Source organism: Zootoca vivipara, chromosome 6, assembly GCF_963506605.1.
Source record: "Zootoca vivipara chromosome 6, rZooViv1.1, whole genome shotgun sequence".
Taxonomy (NCBI): domain Eukaryota; kingdom Metazoa; phylum Chordata; class Lepidosauria; order Squamata; family Lacertidae; genus Zootoca; species Zootoca vivipara.
This window is the reverse complement of record NC_083281.1, coordinates 3,854,223-3,879,569: the sequence shown is the minus strand read 5'-3', so window position 1 is coordinate 3,879,569 and position 25,347 is coordinate 3,854,223. Positions and strand designations below refer to the sequence as shown.

The window sequence follows — 25,347 nt, the reverse complement described above, 5'->3', positions numbered from 1 at the left end:
TCAGTATCAAACATTGCCACATAAAAAGCAGCTGCAAAAAATGCAAGGAAAATCCATAGTAAAGGACTAAATCCAAGCATCCTTTAAAGATCAGGAAGCAAAATAATTGAAAATGAGCTAAAAAGTATAAATTTCACCTTTTTTTATAAAAAAAACAAAAAACGAAAACCTGATTGGCAATGAAGCAAACAAAAACCACCTCATTCTTCCCCACCACCATACATCAATCAATCACCCCATTAAATTAATCGATCCAATTAAATGCCCAGCTCCCTATTCAGCAATTTGCACAACTTAATTTAACTACAGCAAAAAACGCAGAGACCGGTTTCACTCACACACCCGCCTTGCATGCTCAAGACACATCAATACTCCAATGCACTCAAATTTGCTATTCTAGCATGCCCTCCAATCAAACTAAAATCGCTCCCATGCATTCTCACATGTCTGTGCCATGAGATCCATACGAATGTCAAGTACTGACAAGCAAGCATTAATATAGACACCCCCAGAGGCGCACTCCATTGTCTCTCGAGACAGATACCAACAATAATTATAGGTTACCTGTCCCCCAAGGAGCTCAAGGTGGCAAATGTGATTCTCTGTTTCCACTGCTAGGGTTCCTCTAGCAACCGTAAAATATTGAGTGAGTTGCCTAAGGTCACCCAGCGAGCTCCAGGGCTCTGGGTTCGAACCCTTATCTGTCCCGGGTTCTAGACCAATGCTCTTGCCACCATGATGGGATTGAACCTGGGGTTTAGTATTGTCTGCACTAAAGGATTGATTTCAGACTGATCTTTCCCAGTCTGAAATACCAAGCAGCTGTTCTTCTGAACCTGCCCCTTTATATCCATTTTAGAATGCTGGAAGCAGATCGCCTGTAGCAAATGGAGGGTCTAGAATCATGGAGTTGGAAGGAACACCAAGGGCCATCTAGTCCATCCCCTGCAATGCACGAATCACAGCTGATTCTCTGTCCTGTCCCCTAATTGGCCAGGCTGCCCCTCCTCTTGCTTGGAGCTGTTAGCGTGTGGTAAAGGAATCATTGGTGCCTGTTGGAAAGCTAGGGTGGAAGGCAGGGAGACCCAACTGTATTAGTAGTGTTGCTGTTATTAATAGTAGTAATTAATTGTTTTATTAATTTGAATTACTACTCATCCTTCACCCTAATAATATCTGGGCTGCAGTTCCAGCAGCAGTTTTAAACACGCGGAGGGCGCCACGTTGCAGAACCCCGACATATTTCTGCCCGCGGCTCCTTTAAGAACCTCGCGCATGCGCACAGAGCCGCTCGCCTGCTCCATGGGCTGAAGCGAGCGCCCTTGAAGCCGGCGGTGGGCGTGCGCTTACGAAAGGCCTTCCGTTCGGTGCCCGGAAGCTGCCGGCTCTCGCGAGACTAGGAGCGAACCGCGCGGGATCTCGGCCTTTTCCTGGAGGAGACTGCGGCGAAGATGGTAGGCAGTTTCTGAAGCGGGCCTCTTTGGCGCCGCGCAATCCGGCTCCATCCGGCCGGAGGAGGGCGGCGGGGGCCGGCGGGACTGGGCTGTTCGCGGAGTGGGGTCGGGCCCCGGTTATACCGTCGGGGGCAGGAGGGCGTGAGCGGGGTGGGAAGCCCGGCGGACGGCGAGATGAATGGAGAAGCAGGGTAGCCCAGGCCCAGGCCCAGGCCCAGGCCTGGGAAGGATGGAGAGCATTAAGCCTGGCCGGGGGGGGCGGTCCTCGGCACGACCATAGCTGTCTCGGCAGCGCCTGATCCCGTGTGGCTTAAGCTCCAGTGCCTGGCGAGGAGGCTCTTAAGAAAACTGTGTCTCTGAGCATGGGTAGAGCGCCCAGCAAGGCTTAAGCTCCAGGGCCTGTATTCTCAAAGCTATCTTCAAAGGGCACGGGATACTTAAGGAAACTGTCTCTGAGCATGAGTAGAGTGACCAGAGCAAGGCGGCAGCACGAGAAAGGACCATTTTCAGATATGGCAGGAGGGGAGAGGAATCATAGTGCTGGAAAGGGACCCCCAAGGAACAGCTAGTCCAGGCCCTTCAACCTTTTCAGACCCAGCACTCACTTTTAACCTAAACATGCACGTGAGGATCCATTTCTTAATCTTTTGCCGCATGTTTGCATGGCAAACATGTTGGGAGACTGATGATCCGTTCCAACCCCATGCAATGCAGGAATCACATTAAAGATATTTAAAGCCTTTTTCTCCCAAGTATGTGCAGAATGGCAAGCAGGGCAGCCACAGATAACGTCCAAATATTGGGGCGGGAGGGGGTGTTAACATGGTCTCTGAATAGGAGCAGATTTCCAGCAAGCCCCAGCACTTTTGTCATGAAGTCCAGGTCTCCCATCTTCAGAGAATAGGGGGTGGGTGCTAGTGGCGTTCATACAGGACAAGACTGCCTCTGAGCATGAGTAGAGTGGCTTGTGGGGTTTAATAGAATCGTAGAGTTGGAAGGGACCCCTGAGGGCCATCTCGTTCCACCCCCTGCAGTGCAGGTGACCCGCATGGGAATTGAACCCACAACCTTGGCATTATCAACACCACACTCTTAACCAAGCCAGCCAGCTGCATTTCAGTCCCTGCATCCGGGCCCTTTGGGGTCTTTGTGGGGCATTGCCTCTGAGAATGATCAGAGTGAGGCCTTAAGCGCCAGCAGTTTCTTTTCCAAGTCAGGAGCCTTGTCTGTGCCGGTTTAGATGTTAGCTTCATTTTATATCCCACTTTTTTCCCTCCAGGGCGTTCTCTGTGACTTACATGACTTTCTCCCCCTCCTTGTTTAATCCCCACAACAAACCTGTGAGGTAGGCTGAGAGTCAGTGACTGGCCCGGGTTCACCCAGTGAGCTCCAGGGGGAGATGTGAACCCTGGTCTTCCAGGTTCCAGTCCAACGCTCTTAACCACTGCCCTATACTGTCTCTCAAACTGGCAAGGCATGCCAGGTTGAGGAAAACTACAGGTGTGTTCTCTGTGTTGGAGAGTTTTGGGTGAGGGCAGAATGAAGTGGGCTTATGTATTTCCCTGATGTGAGCGCCTTTTCTCCCCCTCTCCCTGGACAGGCGGAAGTGGAGCAGAAGAAGAAGCGTACTTTCCGGAAGTTCACCTATCGCGGTGTTGACCTGGACCAGCTCCTCGACATGTCCTAGTAAGAGAATCCTCTTGCCTTGCCATCCTTTACACCCTGCCTGTCCCCTGTTCGTACTACATCTCCCCTCGTCCACAGTCGGCTGAATGATGCTGCCGCGGTTGGTGGAAATGGTTGCCCATAACTTGCCAGCTTTGCAAAAGCTTCATTAGTTTAAAGAGGGCCAAAGGGCTGAACCCAAGACCTTTTTCGGGGGCTTAGCTGGTCTTCTGGAGGGTGTGTGTGACCATCTTTGGGGTGGAATTTGGTGGATGGGGCAAAATGGAAATTATGTCTCCAGTGTTAGAAACTCAGATATATCATCTAGGTACCAAATGGCTCCTTAACTAAGGTTGCCATCGCCAAAATGGAATGTCCATTTGGGGGCAACACGGCTCAAAAGTCTTTATTTTTCAAAGGATGGACTGTGATTGATTCTCAGTCAAACATCCGGCTAGTTCAGAGGACAACCTTGAGCTTAGGTTAAGAGCTTTGAGAACTTAAAAGAAGGAAAATCCCTTGATCCAGGGGCAGTCCCCATCTATATTGGCCTCTTCTGATCTCTCTTTCTTAATGGTGACACAGACCATTCATAACATAAGACTATTCTTCGCAACTGTGAGCAGGGCAGCTTGGGGGGGGGGCGGTAAGTGAAGACAAGCAACAACAATTCACTATGATGTCATTCACTGTTGCTGCTCAGGCTGCACAGGAAAAAAAGCATTTTGGTTCCAGAAATCCATTCTGACTGTGCAGCTAAAATATAAGGGATAGGATTCTACAGGGTGGGGTGTTACTGTGTGAAAATGGTCCGGATCCAAGAATTCCCAGGTAGTGAAGATTCCAGGCATCTTCCGTTAGTTGCAAGTGGTTGGGATCCAGGTGCGAAATGCACCTGGCTGATTCCAAACACTGCTGTCCTTACTCTGATTCCCACCCCCTCTGGGCACCTGGGATTCACCCACTGGCGCTCTTAACTTCTGCCTGACCTTTCCTTTTCCATTCCCAGCGAGCAGCTGATGCAGCTGTACAGCGCCCGCCAGCGCCGGCGGCTCAACCGCGGCCTGCGCCGCAAGCAGCACTCCCTCCTCAAGCGGCTTCGCAAGGCCAAGAAAGAGGCCCTGCCCATGGAGAAACCAGAGGTGGTCAAGACCCACCTGCGAGACATGATTATCCTCCCGGAAATGGTGGGCAGCATGGTTGGCGTGTACAATGGGAAGACCTTCAACCAGGTAGAAATCAAGGTGAGAAGGGCTGGTGACTGGGGAGGAACAGCTTCTTCTTATTATTATTATTGTTTATTGAATTTATATACTGCCCTATACCCGAGGGTCTCAGGGCGGTTCACAGAATAAAATCAAGATATAAAACCACAAAATACATAATAAAAATAAAAACAACAACCCAATAGCCCCCCAACAAAACAAAAACACATTTTATAGGGACACAGGATGTAAATCAGATCAACCAAAGGCCTGGTTAAAAGGGAACTTTTTACCTGGCACCTAAAAGTGTATAATGAAGGCGCCAAGCAAACTTCGCTAGGGAGACCGTTACACAGACAGGGAGCCACTGCAGAGAAGGCTCCGCTCTCGTGTTGCCACCCTCGGGACCTCTCGAGGAGGAGGGATATGAAGAAGGGCCTCAGAAGATGATTTCAGGGTCCGGAATATGAAGAAGGACCTCAGAAGATGATTTCAGGGTCCGGGTAGGTTCATATGGAAAGAGGCGGTCCTTGAGGTCTTGCAGTCCTGAGCCGTTTAAGGCTTTGTTGGTCAAGACCAGCACTTTGAATTGGGCCCGGAATTGGAGAGTTGGAAGAGACCACAAGGGTCGTAAGTTTGGAATCTCTCAGAAATTGTAATTAAAAGAGCTTGCAAACTGAAGAATCAAATGAATTTAGTACGTTGATGCCTGATTAATCTTAAGGCAGTAATGTCAACATGGCTTTAAGGTTAAAAGTGTTCTCTTGTTAAAAAATCAGCATCTCCCAGATTTGCAAAAGCAAAATTGGGAAATTCTGCGGTTGTAGAAATTGCATTGCCAGTCACTGCCCAATTTTCTGTGTCAGCACAACACAAACTCCTCTTGACTCCCAATACCAAGTCTCAGATCTCACTATACAGACTGATAGGGATTTTTAAGGTCTAATGTGGACCACATTTGTCACCCATTTACTTTTCTCAGCATTTATTTTCATTTAACAAAATGCATTCACCACTTGATGGTTTTTAAAGCAAACAAACCCACAAACATTCTAAGCAGTTCAGTAAACCCCCAGGTAAAGGAAAGCAATTTTGCCAACCATCTAGCCATTCCTCTTGGAATTAACTGCCTCCGTCTCCAAACTTTGCTGTTCTTACGATGTGATTGTTTTACTCCCATTTTCACCATCCTTGACCCAAAGCTAAGCTTGCAATTGCGTAAGGGTTGAGTCGTTTCACAGAAAGCACTTCGTAAATATATTGAATACATTATTTCTTTCTTGTTCGATTTATTAGTTGCTTGTGACCCAAGGTCTCCCAAGAGCCCTATATTTAAGAACAGAAAACATATTGTCCCTTTAAAAATTCAGGCAGAACGTTAGCATTCTCCTGCAGATGCTGTTCATATGCACAAACAAAAAAAACCCTTACTCATCACAGCCCCAGAAAGATTGCCAGGGTGCTAAGAAATCTCGTTTTGCTCCTTTCTCTTTCAGCCTGAAATGATTGGCCACTATTTGGGAGAATTCTCCATCACTTACAAGCCCGTTAAGCACGGCCGACCTGGAATCGGGGCCACCCACTCTTCTCGGTTCATTCCTCTGAAGTAAGGGAATTTGGGAAGAGTTGTGTCTATCGTGTAAATAAAAGGGTTTCCCAACAATATTGCTTGTGTTGGTTTTGAATAAGGGGCATTCCCGAACAATTTCTCTTACGCTCTCTGAATTACACTTGCGGTGGTGAGTAGCAACAAGAAAACCCGATTTCACTTCATGACACTGGGATTTTTCCTCTCATGTTGACCACACCAATGTAGAATTTCTGAGTTGTGCTGTCTATAGAAATGTGGGGCTCTATATCTTTGACAAAATAAGCACCAGTAACTAGGAGGACTAGGTTAATAATAATAATTCCCCAGCAACTCTGGGCAGCTTTTGGCATATTAAAAATTGTAAAACACCAGGCATGAATAATTCCCCGATACAGGGCAGAGGGCAAATGCAGAAGTTGTTGAGGAAAAACTACATTTCTCAAGATGCATTTTTGTATGCCTTTCAACACTTTATAGATATAGACAGGGCGGGTGTGTGCCTTGGGGCTCATACCAGATGCACGAGGACTAAAGATAAGATGCAGCCACCCTCCTGCCCAGAAAACTAACTTGAAGTGACCCTGAAGAGAAAGTGGAATTCTGAAGACTGATAACTTGTAGCAGCTAAAGATGAGCTCCCTATTTGGAATGGGTCACAGTAGCCCCAGGTCATCTCAGATTGGGTTGGATTCACTCAGAGCAACCTGGAGCTGTGAAAATTTGGGGGCAGGATATTCAACATGCAACCAGGCGGCAAGGAGAAGGGAGAACGAGGCTGTGCAGGCGAGAAATCTCTCCTCCCCCCCCCCAACTTGACCCTAAGGCTGTGCAAAACCCCCAGATTCCATTCAGAGCCTAAATCTTGACGTGGGAGCGTTGCAAAGCAGTCGCCGTTGGCATCTGAAGTCAAACTGCTGGGTTAGCAGCACCGAAGTGACCCCCCCTCCCCAGGAGGGGCACAAGCCTGGACAGTGTGTCTGGAAGTCCTGGGCTGCCCAGGCAACAAGACCCTGTGGTGTTGTGGTTAAGAGCGGTAGACTCGTAATCTGGTGAACCAGGATCAAGTCTCCGATCCTCCACATGCATCTGCTGGGTGACCTTGGGCTAGTCACACTTCTTTGAAGTCTCTCAGCCTCACTCACCTCACAGAGTGTTTGTTGTGGAGGAGGAAGGGAAAGGAGAATGTTAGCCGCTTTGAGACTCCTTCAGGTAGTGATAAAGCGGGATATCAAATCCAAACTCCTCTTCTTCTACCAAAGGAAAGCAGAGCATGTTCATCACCAGCTGGGTTGCAGGAAAGAGGCGTACAAGGCACTGCACTCCAGATTTGTGTAGGGTTTTGTCCGCAGAAGGACCATAGCTGCCAAGTTATCCCTTTTTTTAAGGGATTTTCCCTTATGCCGAATAGGCTTCCTCGTGAGAAAAGGGAAAACTTGGCAGCTATGAGAAGGACCCTGAGGGCTTCTCCAATTAGGGCTGGCCCCCTGCCTGAAACCCGGGAGAACCGTTGCTTCCATCCAGTATGGACAATAGTGAGCTCCACAGTGCAATTGGCTGGCTTGGCGCTAGTTGACGTCCTGCTTAAATCAGCCCATTCAGAAAGTAGGAGGACTAGGAATATTTCTAAGAGAAGGGCCATAGCTCAGTGGCAAAGCACCTGCTTTGAATGCAGAAGGTGGAGCCCCCAGCATCTCCAGGTCAGGTGGCCCATGCTAGAAGAGGCCCTTCTCAGGTGGAGAGGTGCTCCCAGTCAAAGCTGGTGATGTAATAATAATGATTTATTATTTGTACCCCGCCCATCCGGCTGGGTTTGCCCAGCCACTCTGGAAAGCCTCTAAACAGATTAAAAACAGAATAAAACGTCAAACATTAAAAACTTCCCTAAACAGGGCTGCCTTCAGATGTCTTCTAAAAGTCAGATCGTTGTTCGTTTCCTTGACCTCTGATGGGAGGGCGTTCCACAAGGAGGGGGCCACCACGGAAAAGGCCCTCCGCCTGGTTCCCTGTAACCTCACTTCTCGCAGGGAGGGAACCGCCAGAAGGCCCTTGGAGCTGGACCTCAGTGTCCGGGCTGAACGGTGGGAGTGGAGACGCTCCTTCAGACATCTGGTCGGTGCTGGCCGGATGGGAGGTGTCAAATATCTGGGATGAGGAGGGGCCGTTCCAGTTGACTCTTCCCTGGGCCCAGTGCACAGTGAAAGGTTTCGGATGCCGCTGTGTACAACCCGGGGAGGCACAGTGCAACGGAGGCCCAGGAAGCCCCAGCTACGAAGAGGTTGAATGCATCTTTCCAGTTCGCTTGCTGGATGGTGCACAGAACACCGTCAGGACAGGAGGTGGATGGAGGGCAGTGGAGTTGTGACGGGTAGCGAGCGTAGAGTCCATGGAAAGCCACCAGGAAGATCCCTTCCAGGGCCGCCTTGGCCAGGAGGCTGAGCCAATTCAACTGTTGCAGCCACCTCTTGCCATGTCCTGGGCCCGGCCTCCAGCTGCTCTTCCCCTGGCAGCTGGGCGGGCAGAAAACGCAGGAGCAGGCCGTGCCGTGGGTCAAGAGGCTGGCCATCTGCAGCAGGAAGAGGTTGAAGGGGGAGACCGGGAAGGCGGCGTCAAAGCAGGCCAAGAGGCAGCCCCGGGCGCCGGTGTCGCAGCGCAGGTCCCCTGCCTCGTCCCGCCAAAGGGTTCTCGCACCCAGGGCCAGGGATCCGAGCCGGACCGCAGCAAGGAGGGCCAGGCCGGCTCGGCACAGCCTGGGCACGTGCCCGCTGGTGCCACTCAGGAGGGTCAGAAACACTTCTGTCTCCATGGGTCTTTCCACTGCAATCAAAATTATTCACATTATTATTCCTGTAAAGGTAAAGGTAAAGGGACCCCTGACCATTAGGTCCAGTCGTGACCGACTCTGGGGTTGCGCGCTCATCTCGCATTATTGGCCGAGGGAGCCGGCGTATAGCTTCCAGGTCATGTGGCCAGCATGACAAAGCCACTTCTGGCAAACCAGAGCAGCACATGGAAACGCCGTTTACCTTCCCGCTGTAGCGGTTCCTATTTATCTACTTGCATTTTGACGTGCTTTCGAACTGCTAGGTTGGCAGGAGCTGGGACCAAGCAACGGGAGCTCACCCCGTCACAGGGATTCGAACCGCTGACCTTCTGATCAGCAAGCCCTAGGCTCAGTGGTTTAACCACAGCGCCACCTGGGTCCCACCTCAGGTATGCTATTCCTGTAGAGGTATGCTATTTATACCCCCACATCTGAGTTGCCCCAGCCACTCTTCATGGCTTCCAACATACATAAAATAATATATAAAGGTAAGGTAAAGGGCCCCTGGGTGGTCAAGCCCAGTCAAAGGTGACTAGGGGGTTGTGGTGCTCATCTCATTTTCAGGCCAAGGGAGCCAGCATTTGTCCACAGACAGCTTTCCGGGTTGTGTGGCCAGCACAACGAAACGGCTTCCAGCGCAACAGGACACCGTGACGGAAACCAGAGTGCGCGGAAACTGTTTACCTTCCCGCCGCTTGGTACCTACTTATCTACTTGTGCTGGTGTGCTTTAGAACTGCTAGGTTGGCAGGAGCTGGGACAGAACAACGGGAGCGCTCTATGGTCGCGGGGATTCGAACCGCCGGCCTTCTGATTGGCAAGCTCAAGAGGCTCAGTGGTTTAGACCACAGCGCCACCCACTTCCCTGCAATTATTGCTTTATTATCTATTATTATTATATTTCTTTATGTCCTCTTTTCTCCCTAACAGGGACTTCTGTTGCAGATAGCTCAGTCCGGTAGAGCATGAGATTCCTGACTTCTGGGTTGTGGGTAAAGGTAAAGGGACCCCTGACCATTAGGTCCAGTCGTGACCGACTCTGGGGTTGCGCGCTCATCTCGCATTATTGGCCGAGGGAGCCGGCGTATAGCTTCCAGGTCATGTGGCCAGCATGACAAAGCCACTTCTGGCAAACCAGAGCAGCACATGGAAACGCCGTTTACCTTCCCGCTGTAGCGGTTCCTATTTATCTACTTGCACTTTGAGGTGCTTTCGAACTGCTAGGTTGGCAGGAGCTGGGACCAAGCAACGGGAGCTCACCCCGTCACAGGGATTCGAACCGCCGACCTTCTGATCAGCAAGCCCTAGGCTCAGTGGTTTAACCACAGCGCCACCTGGGTCCCTCGGGTTGTGGGTTCGAGCCCCAAATTGGGTGAAAGATTTCTGTATTTCAGAGTGGTTGGACCAGATCAGTTGTGTCCCAAACTCTGGTCTCTCCAGCTGGTTTTGGACTACGATTCTCTTCATCCCTAGCTAGCAGGGATGATGGGAGTTGTAGTCCAAAAGCAGCTGGAGAGACCCAAGTTTGGGAAATCCTCATCCAGGTTGAAACAGAGGCAGGATCAGGACACATTTCCAGCCCAGCAGAGAAACTCAAGGAGGACGCAAAGCAGATCCGGGGTGGGGCTTGGCCTCAGGAGAGTTACTAGGGCCAGTTGGAGGGGGTGCAGAGGGATGCGTTCTGCGGTTCTTCCCCCTCCGCACCATGTCGGGTGCAAGAGAATAATGATCCCTGAAGAAGTGTGCATGCACACGAAATCTCATACCAATGACAAACTTAGTTGGTCTCTAAGGTGCTAGTGGAAGGAATTTTTTTTATTTTGTTTCGACTACGTCAGACCAACACGGCTACCTACCTGTAACAAATAATGACCCCTGTTTTGGCTGAAAAGCAAGAACGAAAGCTGCTCCGTCCCTCAAAACAGTTCAGCCCAAGTACCATTTTTGAAGAAAGGACTGGCGAGCTCAGCCCAGGACTAGAGACATTAAAAAAGAAAAAGGAAAAGCTATTCTGCTTTAGCTCTAAAAAGAGATTGAAGGAATAAAGCAAAGTCTGCACAGGGCTCACCTGGCGGGCGGGTCTCTCTGGTTCTGAAAGGCGCTGTAGATTTGTTTCTCGAGGCTGGTCTGGGTTTTATCTCCTAAAGGGGGCAAAACGGCATGAAGACGGTCAGAAGTACTCTCTGAAGCTGCCCTTCCTGGGATCAAGGGCAGCAGGAAATCTCTCCTGTGGGTGTATTTTGATATAAACAAGGCCACGGCTTCAGCACAAGGGTGGGGATTCCTGTCTAAATGGGTTTGAAGCAGTTGAGACAAAGGCAGGCGTGCTCAATACTTTGGGGAGGAGGGAAGGGCCTTCTTTTTCTTTAAGCAACACCTGAAGGAAGGGTTGTTCTTTGCAGTTTGAAGTGGATATACCTTGGTTTACGAACTTAATCCCGTTCCGGAAGTCCGTTCTTAAACCAAAGCGTTCTTAAACCTAGGCGTGCTTTCCCATAGCGGTGAGGGACTCAATTTACAAATGGAACACACTCATCCGGAAGCAAAACATGTTCTTATTCCAAGGCAAAAGTTCACAAACCAAAACACCTCCTTCCGGGCTTGCAGTGTTCTTCATCCAAGTTGTTCATAAACTACGGTAAGCTGTTCTGAAAACCAAGGTACCACTGTAAGTGTTTAGTTCCCTGAGCAGGCAAATGCAAATTCCAGCTTCGCAGCCAGAACAACATCGGAATAGGCCCGGTTTTATTTGTTTCGTAAAATTTATAAGCTGCTGGAATGTTTTAAAAAAGAAAAAGGCCCACAAAGTCATTTAGGAAAAAATAAAACAGTAACAAGACCTTGGAAAAAGCTACGTGTGGGCTGAAAGCAGATTAAAACTCGCACCGACTTTCTGAGCATCTGGGGTTGTTGTTTAGTCGTTTAGTCGTGTCCGACTCTTCGTGACGCCATGGACCAGAGCACACCAGGCACTCCTGTCTTGCACTGCCTCCCGCAATTTGGTCAAACTCATGTTCGTAGCTTCGAGAACACTGTCCAACCATCTCGTCCTCTGTCGTCCCCTTCTCCTTGTGCCCTCCATCTTTCCCAACATCAGGGTCTTTTCCAGGGAGTCTTCTCTTCTCATGAGGTGGCCAAAGTCTTGGAGCCTCAGCTTCACGATCTGTCCTTCCAGTGAGCACTCAGGGCTGATTTCCTGGGGAGGCTTGCCTAAACCAAAGGCTCGGCATCAAGAGTCAGGGAGTTCCAAAGTCGAAGTGCTGCCACACGACAGGATCGAGTCCTTAGAAATGTGGAGCCAGCGTTTCGTGGTGCAGCAGCGGCAGTTCCGCAGACTTTTCAAAGGTTGATTGGGCAAATAAAGGGTAAGGCCGATCCCAAACGGGGCCCCTTCTATTCCAGCATCCTGTTCTCACTGTGGCCGGTCAGATGCCCCCCAAATGAAGCCCCCGCCACAGAAGGATCCGAGTGCAAGAGCAACACAGTCTTTCTGCGGCACCCCTGTGGGGCTTGGGAGCCCAGTTATGTCACCCCTTGCCTGCAGAGCCTCTTCTCTCCCCTCTCCTTGGGAGACCTCTGGGCAGCCGCAGCTCCCTTCCCCGATCTCTGAGCTGCCCCCCTCTGCCCCAAAGAGAGGTGCCTCTTCACACTGCCCCACAGGGGCCTGAGAAACACCCCCTGGCCGGCCCCAGAGGCACCATTCGCCTGCGGAGCTTGTAGCCAGGGCTGCTGCAACAAACGGCCTCGCAAGCCTTTGGGAGGCAGAGACGCGAGAGGGCAGCAGTGGAGGGAGGGAAGGAAAGAGGGACAGAGGCCAGGGTTGCCTGCGGCACGCCCAGGGTGCCATTCTGGACACCCCAGAGTGCCACGGAACATCTATGCTGACCGCTGGCCCTTCCCCAGAGTTTTCAGGAAAGGGACATTTCCAGAACCACCTGGCGATGCATTTGGCACAGGTGGGTGGGCATTTTGAAAATAAAAATAAAATTTGCAGACTGCCTTGCAGCCTCCTCCTCCTCCAACTTTGGCTCCAGCAATATTCTCTCAGCCACATTTTTCCCCCTAGCAACCCAGCGGACTGGCTCTCCACTGCTCCCTAGCGCTCGCTTGAGAGCTCTGCCGCCTCCGTCCTTGCCAGAGCGAGAATGAGCCAAGCCCATCTGCATCCAGCAGGGAGGGAGGGAGGGAGGGGAGAATCAGCCAAAGGGTGGCGAAGAATGCAGAGAAATACATGGGCTTGATGTGGGTTCTGTCCTTCCTCCATTCAATCTTCTTCGGTGATGAGGTAAGGCCCCTTCTTTGCCTTTTTCCTTTCGCTGGCTTGCTTTTTTAAGAGGTGCACCTGTCTTTTCCAAGGTGCTTTCTCTCTTCTGCTCTCAAACCATAGCCATCGATGGCAAACAAAAAGCGGCAGTCTGTGCGTTTGTTTGTTTGTGTGTGTTTTTCTAATGCAACCACTGGTCTCTCAGTTTGGGGGTTTATGAAACCAGGGACCAGCCCTGCATCGTTGGGGGAACCGGGAGCCAAAAATGCGGGGCTTGGGTAGGGTGCAAGCTGTGGGGGGTGGCAGGGACGGTTGGCGGGTTAATTTTGCAAGGTCCAGATTGCGGTTCCGAGCCTGGGCTTGTTCACGCTGCTGCGTCCCCCAGAGCCACAATCGCATTTCAGTTGTGTTACACTGGTGCGTGTGTTTTAAACTATTGCCAATATTGTGCTTTGATTGTTGCAACCTCCTTTGGCTAGCTGTCATCTGTCTTGCTATCTGTTTATCCATCCATCTTGCTGTTGAGATATCTGTCGAGAATACAGACACACAAACACCCCCTCCCTGCATAAAGGACGAGGGACGGGAATCTGTTTTTCTGCATTTTTGTTGCCTAGTGATGACAACCCCAGACAAAGGTGTGTTGGCAGGGATTTGGGGATGCAATAGGCAGTGTGTGTGTCTCTGTGTGTGTGTGTAGATTTGATGTTGGTCCAAACCAAAGGAGCGCCATATTCCCCCACCCCACCCTCCACCCCCACTGCCCCGTCCAAAAGGCTTGGCCGGTTGGCTAACGTCCATAGGGAAGGCAAAGAGAGAGGGGCCGAAGAAGAATGTCTCCGTAAGAGACAGTTTAGCCAAATGACACCAACGCCCTGGAAGAAAAGAAAAGAAAAATCAAACAAGCGAGCGTTCAGAATGGGTTTGCTGGATCCAGCCCAAAAAACAGCCCATCTAATAGAGCGTTCTGTGTCCAAAAGCGGTTGGACACATGCCCTCTGGAAAAACCGATGCAGACAACAAAGACGGCAGCGGAACGCCCCTGGTTTGCCATCCCAGGCATTTTGCGGTAGACTGCCCTCACCCAGGAGGCTCCATTTAGCTGTTGGAGTGACTTTGCATGTTGTAAGACGCAGAGTCGGGGACCTTTGATGCACAATAATAATAATAATAATAACAATGTGTGCTCTTTGAATTGCATCAATTGCCTTATACGGAGTTGGTACCCCATGGTTCCACCTATCTCAGTGCTGTCTGCACTGACTGGCAGCAGCTGTCCAGGGGGTTCAGGCAGGGAGACCTCTTCCCCAGCCCCAACTTGAGGTGCAATTGGGACCTTCTGCATGCAAACGCAGGTGCTCTGCCACTGAGCCACGGACCTTACCTTGAAAATAAAGAAAGATTCTGGCCCTCGTAGCTTTGAACTACAAGGCCGAAATAAACAGAACGCTGCTTTAGACCATGGCTCCATCTAGTTCAATATTGCCCACACTGACTGGCAGCAGCTCTCTAAGATTTAAGGTGGGGGGGTGCCAAGTCTGGAACCTGGCATGGGTGCTCTGCCACTTAGCTAAAGCCTCTTTACATTTACATTCAGTAGATATAAAGAGACAATCCTTAAGCAATCCTTTATGATGTTTTTATATGTGCTGGAAGCCGCCCGGAGTGGCTAGGGAAACCCAGCCAGGTGGGTGGGGTATAAATCAAATTAGTATTAGTATTAACAACCACCCCTGTAAGGTAAGCCTCAACCCAACCACTGTGAGTTCAAGACAGAGACAAGATTCGAATTCGGCACTTGCTGACTCTTAGGTCAACCTCTGAGCCCTCGGTTCGGAACGACAATCTGGTGCATCCCAAAGGAAACTGGTTTGTCTCCCATTCCTCCCGCCCCCCGGAAAGATAACTAGATCCTACAGCAATCTCACTGGTTACAAAGCTGATCATAGGCCAGGAGGCCCTCAGACAAGCCTTTGTCTCAGGGTTAGAGTTACCTGCATAGACACTGGGCATCTTTGTGCTCACGTGAACTTTGAGGTGGGATTTATTTATTCTTTTAGGGTGGGGAGAAAGAGAGGCTGGTGTTTACTCTTTCCAGGAATCATAGAATCATAGAGTTGGAAGAGACCACAAGGGCCATCCAGTCCAACCCCCTGCCAAGCAGGAAACACCATCAAAGCATTATTGACATATGCCTGTCAAGCCTCTGCTTAAAGACCTCCAAAGAAGGAGACTCCACCACACTCCTTGGTAGCAAATTCCACTGCCAAACAGCTCTTACTGTCAGGAAGTTCTTCCTAATGTTTAGGTGGAATTGTCTTTCTTGAAGTTTGAATCCATTGCTCCATGTCCGCTTCTCTGGAGCAGCAGAAAACAATCTTTCTCCCTCCTCCATATGACATCCTTTCATATATTTGAACATGGCTATCATATCACCCCTTAACCTTCTCTTCTCCAGGCTAAACATACCCAGCTCCCTAAGCCGTTCCTCATAAGGCATCGTTTCCAGGCCTTTGACCATTTTGGTTGCCCTCTTCTGGACACGTTCCAGCTTGTCAGTATCCTTCTTGAACTGTGGTGCCCAGAACTGGACACAATACTCCAGGTGAGGTCTGACCAGAGCAGAATACAGTGGTACTATTACTTCCCTTGATCTAGATGCTATACTCCTATTGATGCAGCCCAGAATTGCATTGGCTTTGGAAAAGACTGGCCTTTGTTAAATAGCCTGTGAGAAACCTTTCTGAACAAGTGCTCCAAAACAAGACAGCAGATTCAGGGAGGGTTCTGAATAAGAATAATAAGAATAATATTTTATTTGTACCCAGCCCTCCCCAGCCAGAGCTGGGCTCAGGGCGGCCAACATCATAATAGACTGCCTTATCCCCCATCTAGCTCTGCCTTGCCTGCACGGATTGGCAGCAGTGCCCCAGAGTTTCAGGAAGGAGACATTCTCTGCATTCCAAATGAAAGGATTTGGAAGGCAAGTGTTAAGACAAAAAGGGGTTTGCTTTCAGAGAGCTAACCGCCTTCCAAGTAGCCCAACCCCGTGCCGCTGCAGGCGGGTCTCGGACGTAGGAAGCAGGTCTGGAAGGGGAGATATCCAAAGCCCTGAGTTGCTCATCCAGAGATGCAACAGGCCACCTCTTCTCTTGTGGTGGAGATTCTTCTGTGTCCGCCTCTCCAGGATAACCCAGTAGAGAGATTTAACAGAGTACTTCATCCCCAGTGGAGGCGGATAGGAAAGAACCGGGGACTCATGCAGAGAGGCTGGTGAGAAGGCGAGATGGATCCGCAGGGCAAGAAGAGCCCCTTGTATGTGGGACATGCGCAGAGAGCCATCTCTGTACACAGAGGCTGACCAGAGCAAAGCAGGGACTCGTGCAGAGAAGCAGCGGTCGCCCTCCTTTTGCACGTGAGAGGCGTACATTAATTCTTTCCCTTGGAAGCCACTGAGAGATACACACACTTTTTATAATTAAAACAACAACAACCCTGTTCCTTTTTATGACTCTAGGTTGACGGGACCCCTTCTACCTTCCCCCTTCTTCCCTGTAAACAATAACAGAATTGTTTCCTTGATAGGTTTTTTGGGGGGTGGGTGGGCTGGGGGGGGTCTGTTTTACTCCTTCCATCATTTCCATGACCTCCTCCCGTTCCCCATCCTCTAGCAGGCTGGCTGCATCCTGCCCTCCTCCTCTGGAGGGGAGATCTAGGCAAAGCTGGGTACCAGTCAGGCCCGGTTGCCATGGTGACCCCATCCTCTGTGGGGGGGGGGATCCTCCCCTCTCCAGCATCACCGTGTTTGCATGTCGTGTCTGGGTGTGATGATATATTGATTCCTCTGCTCTATCCAGCAATTGCATTGACCTTGCCTCGCAACTGTCAAACTGGGATATGTTACCTCTAAGCAGGACATGAGAGGGAGGGGGGCTGCTTCTGGGGGCTTGGATGCCCCCTCCTCTCTCTCTCTCCTCCCTAGGGCCCCTTTGTTTGCCAGAGTTGGGTTTCCTCTTTCTCGGCTACCCTCCTTTAATCTCCTCCTGCGCCCTGGATCTTGACTGAAATTTCAATTAGCAGGAGCTGGTAACAACAGCCTGTTTGTTTAACCCCCCTGGGGGGTTTGCAGGGTGTGAGTGTATTGGGGGGGGAAAGACTAGCCCCTCTCCCCTTTCCCTGGAACATCTCCAGGCCCTAAAAGATTCAGGCACTAAAGCGTTTTTTTTTACCATTTTCAGGTCCTTTTCCTTTTCAATTCTTGCTCTTTTTCTGTTTTCTTCCTCCTCTCCCTTCTTTTTCTTTCCCTTTCATTTAAATTCCCTCTCCCCTTTTGCATTTTAATTCCCTTCCTCCTTTCCCACAAGATCTCATCTAGATACTTGCTTCTGCTTTTTATTTTAAAAGTTATTTCTGTAAAAAAAAAACCCAACAGGACAGCTTCCAACAATCCAAAACCAGTAGAACGGAGAATAATAATAATAATAATAATAATAATAATAATAATAATAATAATAATAATAATACGATAAAGCAGCTGAATAAATCCAGACTAGATCCAGATTAGATCAGATTTAATTCCTTTGGGATATTTTTTCTCTCTCCTTCTTGTTCCCCCTCTCTCTTTCCTTTCATCTTAATGACGCCTGCTCTTTGTTTCTTCACTAACTTAGTTCTTTTGTTTTGATGCTCTTCCTTTTTCTTTGCCCCCCCCCATCCAACTTTCACAGAATCATGGAATGGCGGGGCTGGAAGGGACCCCCAAAGGCCATCCAGTCCTTCCCCCCTGCAGTACAGGAATCACAGCTAAAGACTCCATGAGAATTGGCCGTCCAAATTCTGTTTGAAATATTCCAGTAAAGGACAATCTGCCACTTTCTGAGTCCAGTCTACTGCTGAATGGCCCTTACCCTCAGAAAGTTCTTTCCTAATGTTTAGTTGGAGTCTCCTTTTTTTGTCACTTGAAGCCATTGGATCTGGTCCCTCCCTCTGGACTCAAGAGTAGATCCCTTGAAATGAAAGAATATGACTAATCATAACAGCACTGGCTAGATTTAGCCTTGGTGAAGTCTTCCTTCCTTCCTTCCTTCCTTCCTTCCTTCCTTCCTTCCTTCCTTCCTTCCTTCCTTCCTTCCTTCCTACCTACCTACCTACCTACCTACCTTCCTCTCTCTTCTTTCTCTTTCTTTCTTTCTTTCTCTCTTTCTCTCTTTCTCTCTTTCTCTCTTTCTCTCCTTCTCTCTCTCTCTCTCTCTCTCTCTTTCTCTCTCCTTCATACCTCTCTCTTCTTTCTTTCTTTCTTTCTTTCTTTCTTTCTTTCTTTCTTTCTTTCTTTCTTTCTTTCTTTCTCTCTCTCTCTCTCTCTCTCTCTCTCTCTCTCTCTCTCTCTCTCTCTTTTTTTCTCTTTCTCTCTTTCTCTCTTTCTCTCTCCTTCCTTCCTCTCTCTTCTTTCTTTCTTTCTTTCTTTCTTTCTTTCTTTCTTTCTTTCTTTCTTTCTTTCTTTCTTTCTTTCCCTCCTTCCTCCATCTCTCTCCCTCTCCCGGGTGTATGTGTGTACTTCAGTTTTCTGCACACCGCTTAGAAACATTTCTATTCCATAGAGCCGGTATAGAAATTAAACATTCCATCAATATATGTTTATTTTTGTGGGGGCTTTAAATAACCCCCCACAGCCCTAAATATTTGATTATGTTGATCGAAGTTAAGGCATTGCTTAACAAACTATTGCTTTAACACTGAGCAATGCAATGTTTCCATTTAACCTTTTTTTTTAAAAGCAATAAAAAAAACCCCACAATCCTGGGAATTGTAGTTTCCCTGCTCATGGAGCTACAATTCCCGGCACCCTTACCAAACGACAGTTCCCAGGGTCCTTTGATGAGGGGAACAATAATCTAGAAGCAAATCAGAGGCAGATTTCTAAAAGCAAAAGCAAACCAATCGATAGTGTCTAACGTCAGTCCTAGATCCATTTAAATTAATGGGCAGACAGGTCAATTTCAATAGGTCTGCTCTGAGTTGGATAACCCTTTTTCTTTGCTGTTTTAATGCCCTTCTGTTTAATATACCCCTCCTCTTTTACAATTTCATTTTAACGCTCGTGATTTTCTTCTTTTAACTCTCCCAATGTTTTTCTCTTGCATCTAATATGCCACGATAGATATGTGGCGCTAGCTTGGCCCCGAGGCTGGCAGATGGGATCTCCTGCAGGCTGTTAATCTCTCCGGAACATCTGGGTTGATAACTAAGACCCTTGAGCTTGTAGTTTAATATGTTCACTCGATCTCCTCCCCAGCCACAAACTTAATTCCAAATTCTGCATTTTGGCGGGGAGATGTAAAGCACAAATGCCCATATCAATTTATTTATTGGTTGGGGGAGGAGTGTGTGGGGGGGAAGCGAGACGTCTCTCTTGATCCTTTTGAATCTCAAAACCTGGATGCTTTTGCAGTATGTTTCCAAGCACAATTCAAAGGGTTGCTGCTGACCTTGAAAGCCCTAAATGGTCCAGGCCCAGTATACCTGAAGGAGCATCTCCACCCCGGACACCGGGGTCCAGCTCCGAGGGCCTTCTGGCACTTCCCTCCTTGCAAGAAGCGAGGTGGAAGGGAACCAGGCAGAGGGCCTTCTTGGTGGTGGCGCCCGCCCTGTGAAACGCCCTCCCATAAGATGTCAAGGAAATAAACAACGATCTGACTTTTAGAAGGCATCTGAAGGCACCCCTGTTTAGGGAAGTTTTCAATGTTTGATGTTTTATCGTGTTTTTAGTGTTCTGTTGGGAACCGCCCAAAGTGGCTGGAGAAACCCAACCAGATGGGCAGGGTATAAATAATAAATCATCATCGTCGTCATTATATTGCAATGGTTAAAAAATAATTATAATGACAATAGCACAATGCCATTCCAACCCAAATCCTCTCATCCTTCGCCAGAGCTTTGGCGTGCAAGAATCTGATTCTTTTGGGTCAGAGAAGGGGCGATCCCATCATCGGTCCTTTTTTGAGTGGATCGAACCTAGGATCTTCTGCATGCAAGGCAGCTGACCAGCTCCTGAGCTTACAGCCCTTGTCAGTTATTAGAGTGGTTTAAAAATCCACCCCCCTCTTTCAGGGGAACTTTGGGGACAGGGATTTCCCAACCGCTCTCAGCACCCAGACCAAACCACAATTCCCAGAATTAATTGAGGGGGAAGCCTTGGCTGTTCAAAGTGGGGCAAGACCGTTTTAAATTTGTAGTGCAAGTGGGAACCTTAGGGATTTCTGATGCCTGCTCTGTCCAGGGTGCTGAAAGAATCTAGTTTATCCCCCCCCCCCCGTACTTTGTAGACTTTCGAAGGACTTGCAAAAAGTCACCCAAATGGAAATTCGCCCTGACCTGTTTTTATGGACCCAGAGGGACCCCGTTTTTGTTTTTTAACTATATATTTATATTTACAGGTAGGTAGCCATGTTGGTCTGTGGTAGTCAATACAAAATAAAAAAAAAAATCTTCCAGTAGCACCTTAAAGGTAAAGGGTAAAGGGACCCCTGACCATTAGGTCCAGTCGAGGACGACTCTGGGGTTGGGGCGCTCATCTCGCATTATTGGCCGAGGGAGCCGGCATACAGCTTCCGGGTCATGTGGCCAGCATGACAAAGCCGCTTCTGGCGAACCAGAGCAGCGCACGGAAATGCCGTTTACCTTCCTGTAGGAGCGGCACCTATTTATCTACTTGCACTTTGAGGTGCTTTCGAATTGCTAGGTGGGCAGGAGCTGGGACGGAACAACGAGAGCTCACCCCGTTGCGGGGATTTGAACCGCCGACCTTCTGATCGGCAAGCCCTAGGCTCTGTGGTTTAACCCACAGCGCCACCCACCTTAGAGACCAACTAATATTGTCATTGGTATGAGCTTTCGTGTGCATGCACACTTCTTCAGATACACTGAAACGGAAGTCACCAGACCCTTATATATAGTCAGAGGGTGGGGAGGGGTATTACTCAGAAGGGTGGTGGGAATGGGTGATTGGCTGATAGGTGGGGTAAACCTGTGGACGACTGTTAATGACTGCAATTGGTCTTACAGGAAAAAGCAAGGAGTGAGATGGCTAAGAATAGTTTTATCTATTGGAATTGGTGAGTCCCTGCCCAATGTCAAGGTGGGCCCATTGAAAGGGATTCACCTGGGTGCTTTTCTCCCAATGAGTCTACTCTGAATCCAGCCCAGTAGGAGACTGTGTGTGGTCTTCGCAAAGGGGTTGATGACTTTAATTTGCCTAGAGCTTAAAATAACTGAAGTGGGGAGGGTGGGTGATCTCAGGGAGATCTTTGGGATCTAGAGTTTGCCTGGCACTGGAGGAGGTGTGAATGGTTGCTTGACAGTTGCCTTGAGCCAAAAGCTTTCCCCAGGAGCGTTTATGACATTAATTCATAATGAATAGTCAGTCTTAAAATAGATTTGACCTCCAATGACTATCTTGGTTTTCTACATTTCTTTTTGTCCTTTTAGAGGGTTAGAACCTCGCACATACACTATGTAAAAGAAGGAAAGTTTACTCTTCTTCTTTGGCAATCCCTCGTAGCCAAGTAAGATAGTCTTTCATGAACATGGTTTTAACAAAAAAAAATTCCTTCAGTAGCACCTTAAAGACCAACTAAGTTTTTATTTTGGTATGAGTTTTCGTGTGCATGCACACTTCTTCAGATACAGTGAAATGGTACAGATACAGTGAAAGTTCTGTAACCAGAACTATGGTTTTAACAGTGAGTCCGTAAGTGACTGTGGAGGCCAATTCTGGATCCACACGTCCTTCCACAGTGGGGACATAGGTTTCCGGGCGGGAGTTGATCACGGTGTGGATTTGCCAAGCGTGCCTTCCTCCTAGCGCGTTTCTCCCTTGCGTCCTGAGTTTGAGCGTCTTCAAATCCCAGGACACCTTTGGTAAAGACTGTTCTTCAGCTGGAGCGCTCGCAGGCCAGTGTTTCCCAGTTGTCGGTGTTTATATTACTTTTTTAAAAAAAGATTTGCCTTGAGAGAGTCTTTAAACTCTTTTGTTGACCCCCAGCATTATGCTTTCCATTTTTAAGTTTGGAATAGAGCAGTTGCTTTGGAAGACGATCATCAGGCATCCGAACACCATGACCAGTCCAGCAAAATTGATGTTGAAGAATCATTCCTATGTGTACCTCCTCTCTGCCCCTCCCCTCCCCATCTCTCTTCCCCCCAACCTTCTCCATGGATAAGGGGCAGCGAGTGAGAAGGGCAGAGAGGGGGGTTTTAATAGAGTCCACATCATGTGCTCAAAGCACACCCAATGCGTATCCTTTAAACCCAGGCATTTAGAAAGTTCGTAGGGGTTTTGTTTCAGTCTGTTTTATCGTGGTTTTTGATCCTTCTGTACACTTTAAATTAAGGGTGCAATTTTATCCTTAACCCCCTCCGAGCAGTGTATGTGGGCTTTACGGTATATAATCAACATGACCTCCCCTACGCACACAAAGGACCAAGGGAACTGTAGTTTTCCCATCCACCCCTTGGAGGAAGCGGCAAATTGCAGCGCCCTGAACAAACTCCAGTTCCCAGGATACTTTTGAAAGGTGGAGAACCGATACATTGGGTGTGCTTTAGATGTCTGGTGCAGATTAACATTTGGGGCGGTGAGGGCAGGGGGGGTGTCTGCCACCCATTATTTTCTCTGCCACCTCCCCCACCCCATTTATAAAAATAAAAATAAATCTAAGCTCCCGAGTCAAAACCAGCTCAGAATGAAAGGCTGGCTTCTTATCCAATTCAGCTGTGTTTATTCTTAAATATGGGGCATACCAGGAACAAATCTATTTATCTATTTATTGGGAGGAGGGGGAGACAGAGAAAGAGAGATATTCTCTCTCTCTCTCTCTCTCTCTCTCTCTCTCTCTCTGTGTGTGTGTGTGTGTGTGTGTGTGTGTGTATCCATCATCTTGGAAGCTATTGGCTGTCGCCATGGTTACACAAGAGCATGTTCTGGGCTGCTATTGGCTGGCATCAGCCCTCTGTTGCTTTCCTCCCCATCTATCTCTCCCCCCCCCTCAAAAAAAACCCACAACAACCATTTCTCTCTGATTTATTCACTGTATGGGACAAATCACTAGGGACTCTCTTTCTAATGTAAGATGGATGAGGCTTTGAAGAAAGGTAGCTAGCCTTTTGTCTCCATGGGGGTGGGGAAGGAAGGAAAGGAAAGGTTATTTATTTATTTATTTATTTATTTATTTATTTATTTATTTATTTTGAGACCTCCCAACTCTCTCTCTCTCTCTCTCTCTCTCTCTCTCTCTCTCTCTCTCTCTCTCTCTCTCTCTGATTTTAAAAGGGCAAATTCCACTCACCCAACCATCCCCCTGAATTTAAACAAGGGGAGGGATACTGCAAAACTGGTCCCCGGGGGCGATTCAAGGCGGCTGAAGGGCGACCACCTAAAAAAACCAAAAAACCAAAGGGTTTCAGTTTTGTTTATAAGGCCTCGTTTCCAAGGCCTTCCCTGGCTTGCTGAACCCCATGGTTAGAACTCTGTGCCGATAGTGCCAAGGTTGCAGGTTCGATCCTTGTGAAGGACAGCTGCCTATTCTTGCATTGCAGGCCGTTGAGCTAGATGAGAATAACATCTGTGGCTCAACAATGTCTTTTTGGAGTGGGTTGTTTTTTTTTTTGCCACTTTGAGGGAGGATGACTTGGTTAGAGCGAGAAGTTTGCGGAGGAGGCTTATGAGCAATTGAGAAAGAGAGTGGGAAGAGGGGAGAGGTGTGTGGTTTATTCCCTCGTGTCTCCTAACGCTACGATGTGTGGGTGATTGGTTGGCAAATCAGTACAGTGGCAGGCGGAACAGGAGACCTGTGGAACTCACTGCCACAAGATTCTAGGGGCAAATGTGTGCCTTTTCGCCTCTTGTGTTTCCCCGCCTTCTCTCTTTCGGACATCTCCGCCTCTCTCTCACTATTCCTCTCCGTTTCTGGGCTCCGGTCGTTCCCCCCCCCCCCCCCCGTGCATGAAATCAGGCACATGGGATTATGCAAATCGGGCCTAGACGTCTCCTTTCTCTCACCCGCTCCCTTTGTTTTTTAAGGGTTGGTCAGATTCAAGGAGGGGAAGCCTGTCAACGAAGTGCAAGGGGCTCAGGGGGAGCCTCTGTAAGCCAGTGCAGTCTATCTCGGAATGCCCGGTGCTCAGGACAGAGAGAAAACAGGAGATGGGCTGTGGAGGGAGGCCTGGTCTTAAACAGAAAGGCTTCGCTTGAGAAGGTGGAATCGCAGTACTTGGGCTCAGTGAGATGCACCTGGAAATCTGGGGCAGTGGCTAATATTATTATTATTATTATTATTATTATTATTATTATTAATAGAATATATATACCGCCCTATACCCAGGGGTCTCAGGGCAGTTCACAGAATAAAATCAAGATATAAAACCACAAAATACCTAATAAAAATAAAAATAAAACCCAATAGCCTCCCCGCCCCCCAACATACACACAAAAACACATTTTAAAAGGCCACAGGATATAAGTCGGACCAGTCAAAGGCAGGCACCCCCAAAGTGCGGCCCTCCATATTTTTTAGCCTACAACTCCCATGATCCCTAGCTAACAGAGCAAGTGGTCGGGGAAGATGGGAATTGTAGTCCAAAACATCTGGAGGGCCGAAGTTTGGGGGTGCCTGATCAAAGGCCTGGTTAAAGAGGAACGTTTCTGCCTGGCCCCTAAAGCTGTATAATGAAGCTCCAGGTGAACTTCCCTGGGGAGAGCGTTCCACAGACGGGGGGCCACTGCAGAGAAGGCCCCGTTCTCATGTTGCCACCCTCCGGACCTCTCGAGGAGGAGGAGGAGGAAGAGAGCCTCAGAAGTTGATTGCAGGTTTATATGGAAAGAGGAGGTCCTTGAGATATTGCAGTCCTGAGCCATTTAAGGCCCAAGTGAGGAGGAATTAAAGAACCTTTTAATGAGGGTGAAAGAGGAGAGCGCAAAATATGGTCTGAAGCTCAACATAAAAAAAAACCAAGATCATGGCCACTGGTCCCATCACCTCCTGGCAAATAGAAGGGGAAGAAATGGAGGCAGTGAGAGATTTTACTTTCTTGGGCTCCTTAATCACTGCAGATGGTGACAGCAGTCACGAAATTAAAAGACGCCTGATTCTTGGGAGAAAAGCAATGACAAACCCAGACAGCATCTTAAAAAGCAGAGACATCACCTTGCCGACAAAGGTCCGTATAGTTAAAGCTATGGTTTTCCCAGTAGTGATGTATGGAAGTGAGAGCTGGACCATAAAGAAGGCTGATCGCCGAAGAATTGATGCTTTTGAATTATGGTGCTGGAGGAGACTCTTGAGAGTCCCATGG

At 48.7% G+C, this 25,347-nt stretch overlaps 3 protein-coding genes across 3 annotated transcripts in view; 2 read left to right on the top strand and 1 right to left on the bottom strand.

Moving 5' to 3' along the window:
* The first annotated feature begins 1,327 nt into the window (after positions 1-1,327).
* RPS15 (ribosomal protein S15) lies at positions 1,328-5,987 on the top strand. The gene is made up of 4 exons (XM_035121055.2): positions 1,328-1,454; positions 3,055-3,140; positions 4,129-4,363; positions 5,821-5,987. Exons 1-4 carry the CDS (start codon positions 1,452-1,454, stop codon positions 5,932-5,934), a joined length of 438 nt encoding a protein of 145 aa, XP_034976946.1. The 5' UTR covers positions 1,328-1,451; the 3' UTR covers positions 5,935-5,987.
* Positions 5,988-7,709: 1,722 nt separating this feature from the next.
* Positions 7,710-10,983, bottom strand: LOC118086013 (gap junction beta-1 protein-like). Its single transcript, XM_035117217.2, has 2 exons — positions 10,804-10,983; positions 7,710-8,729 (listed from the first exon to the last, which is right to left on the bottom strand). Exon 2 carries the CDS (start codon positions 8,716-8,718, stop codon positions 8,050-8,052), a length of 669 nt encoding a protein of 222 aa, XP_034973108.1. The 5' UTR covers positions 8,719-8,729; positions 10,804-10,983; the 3' UTR covers positions 7,710-8,049.
* A 1,965-nt stretch (positions 10,984-12,948) lies between these two features.
* The window catches only part of APC2 (APC regulator of WNT signaling pathway 2), a 59,485-nt gene continuing 47,086 nt past the window's right edge, over positions 12,949-25,347 (top strand). Inside the window, exon 1 of the mRNA XM_035121054.2 lies at positions 12,949-13,020. Within this exon, the coding sequence (XP_034976945.2) occupies positions 12,967-13,020 (54 nt within the window). The 5' untranslated portion in view covers positions 12,949-12,966. The remainder of the gene's footprint in view (positions 13,021-25,347) is intronic.

Excerpts from the sequence above, each read along its gene's own strand:
- RPS15 (XM_035121055.2), top strand. Across the intron at positions 3,141-4,128 it reads CAGCTCCTCGACATGTCCTA|CGAGCAGCTGATGCAGCTGT; the intron begins GTAAGAGAATCC and ends TTCCATTCCCAG. Across the intron at positions 4,364-5,820 it reads TCAACCAGGTAGAAATCAAG|CCTGAAATGATTGGCCACTA; the intron begins GTGAGAAGGGCT and ends TTTCTCTTTCAG.
- LOC118086013 (XM_035117217.2), bottom strand. The coding sequence starts at position 8,718 with ATGGAGACAGAAGTGTTTCTGACCCTCCTGAGTGGCACCAGCGGGCAC.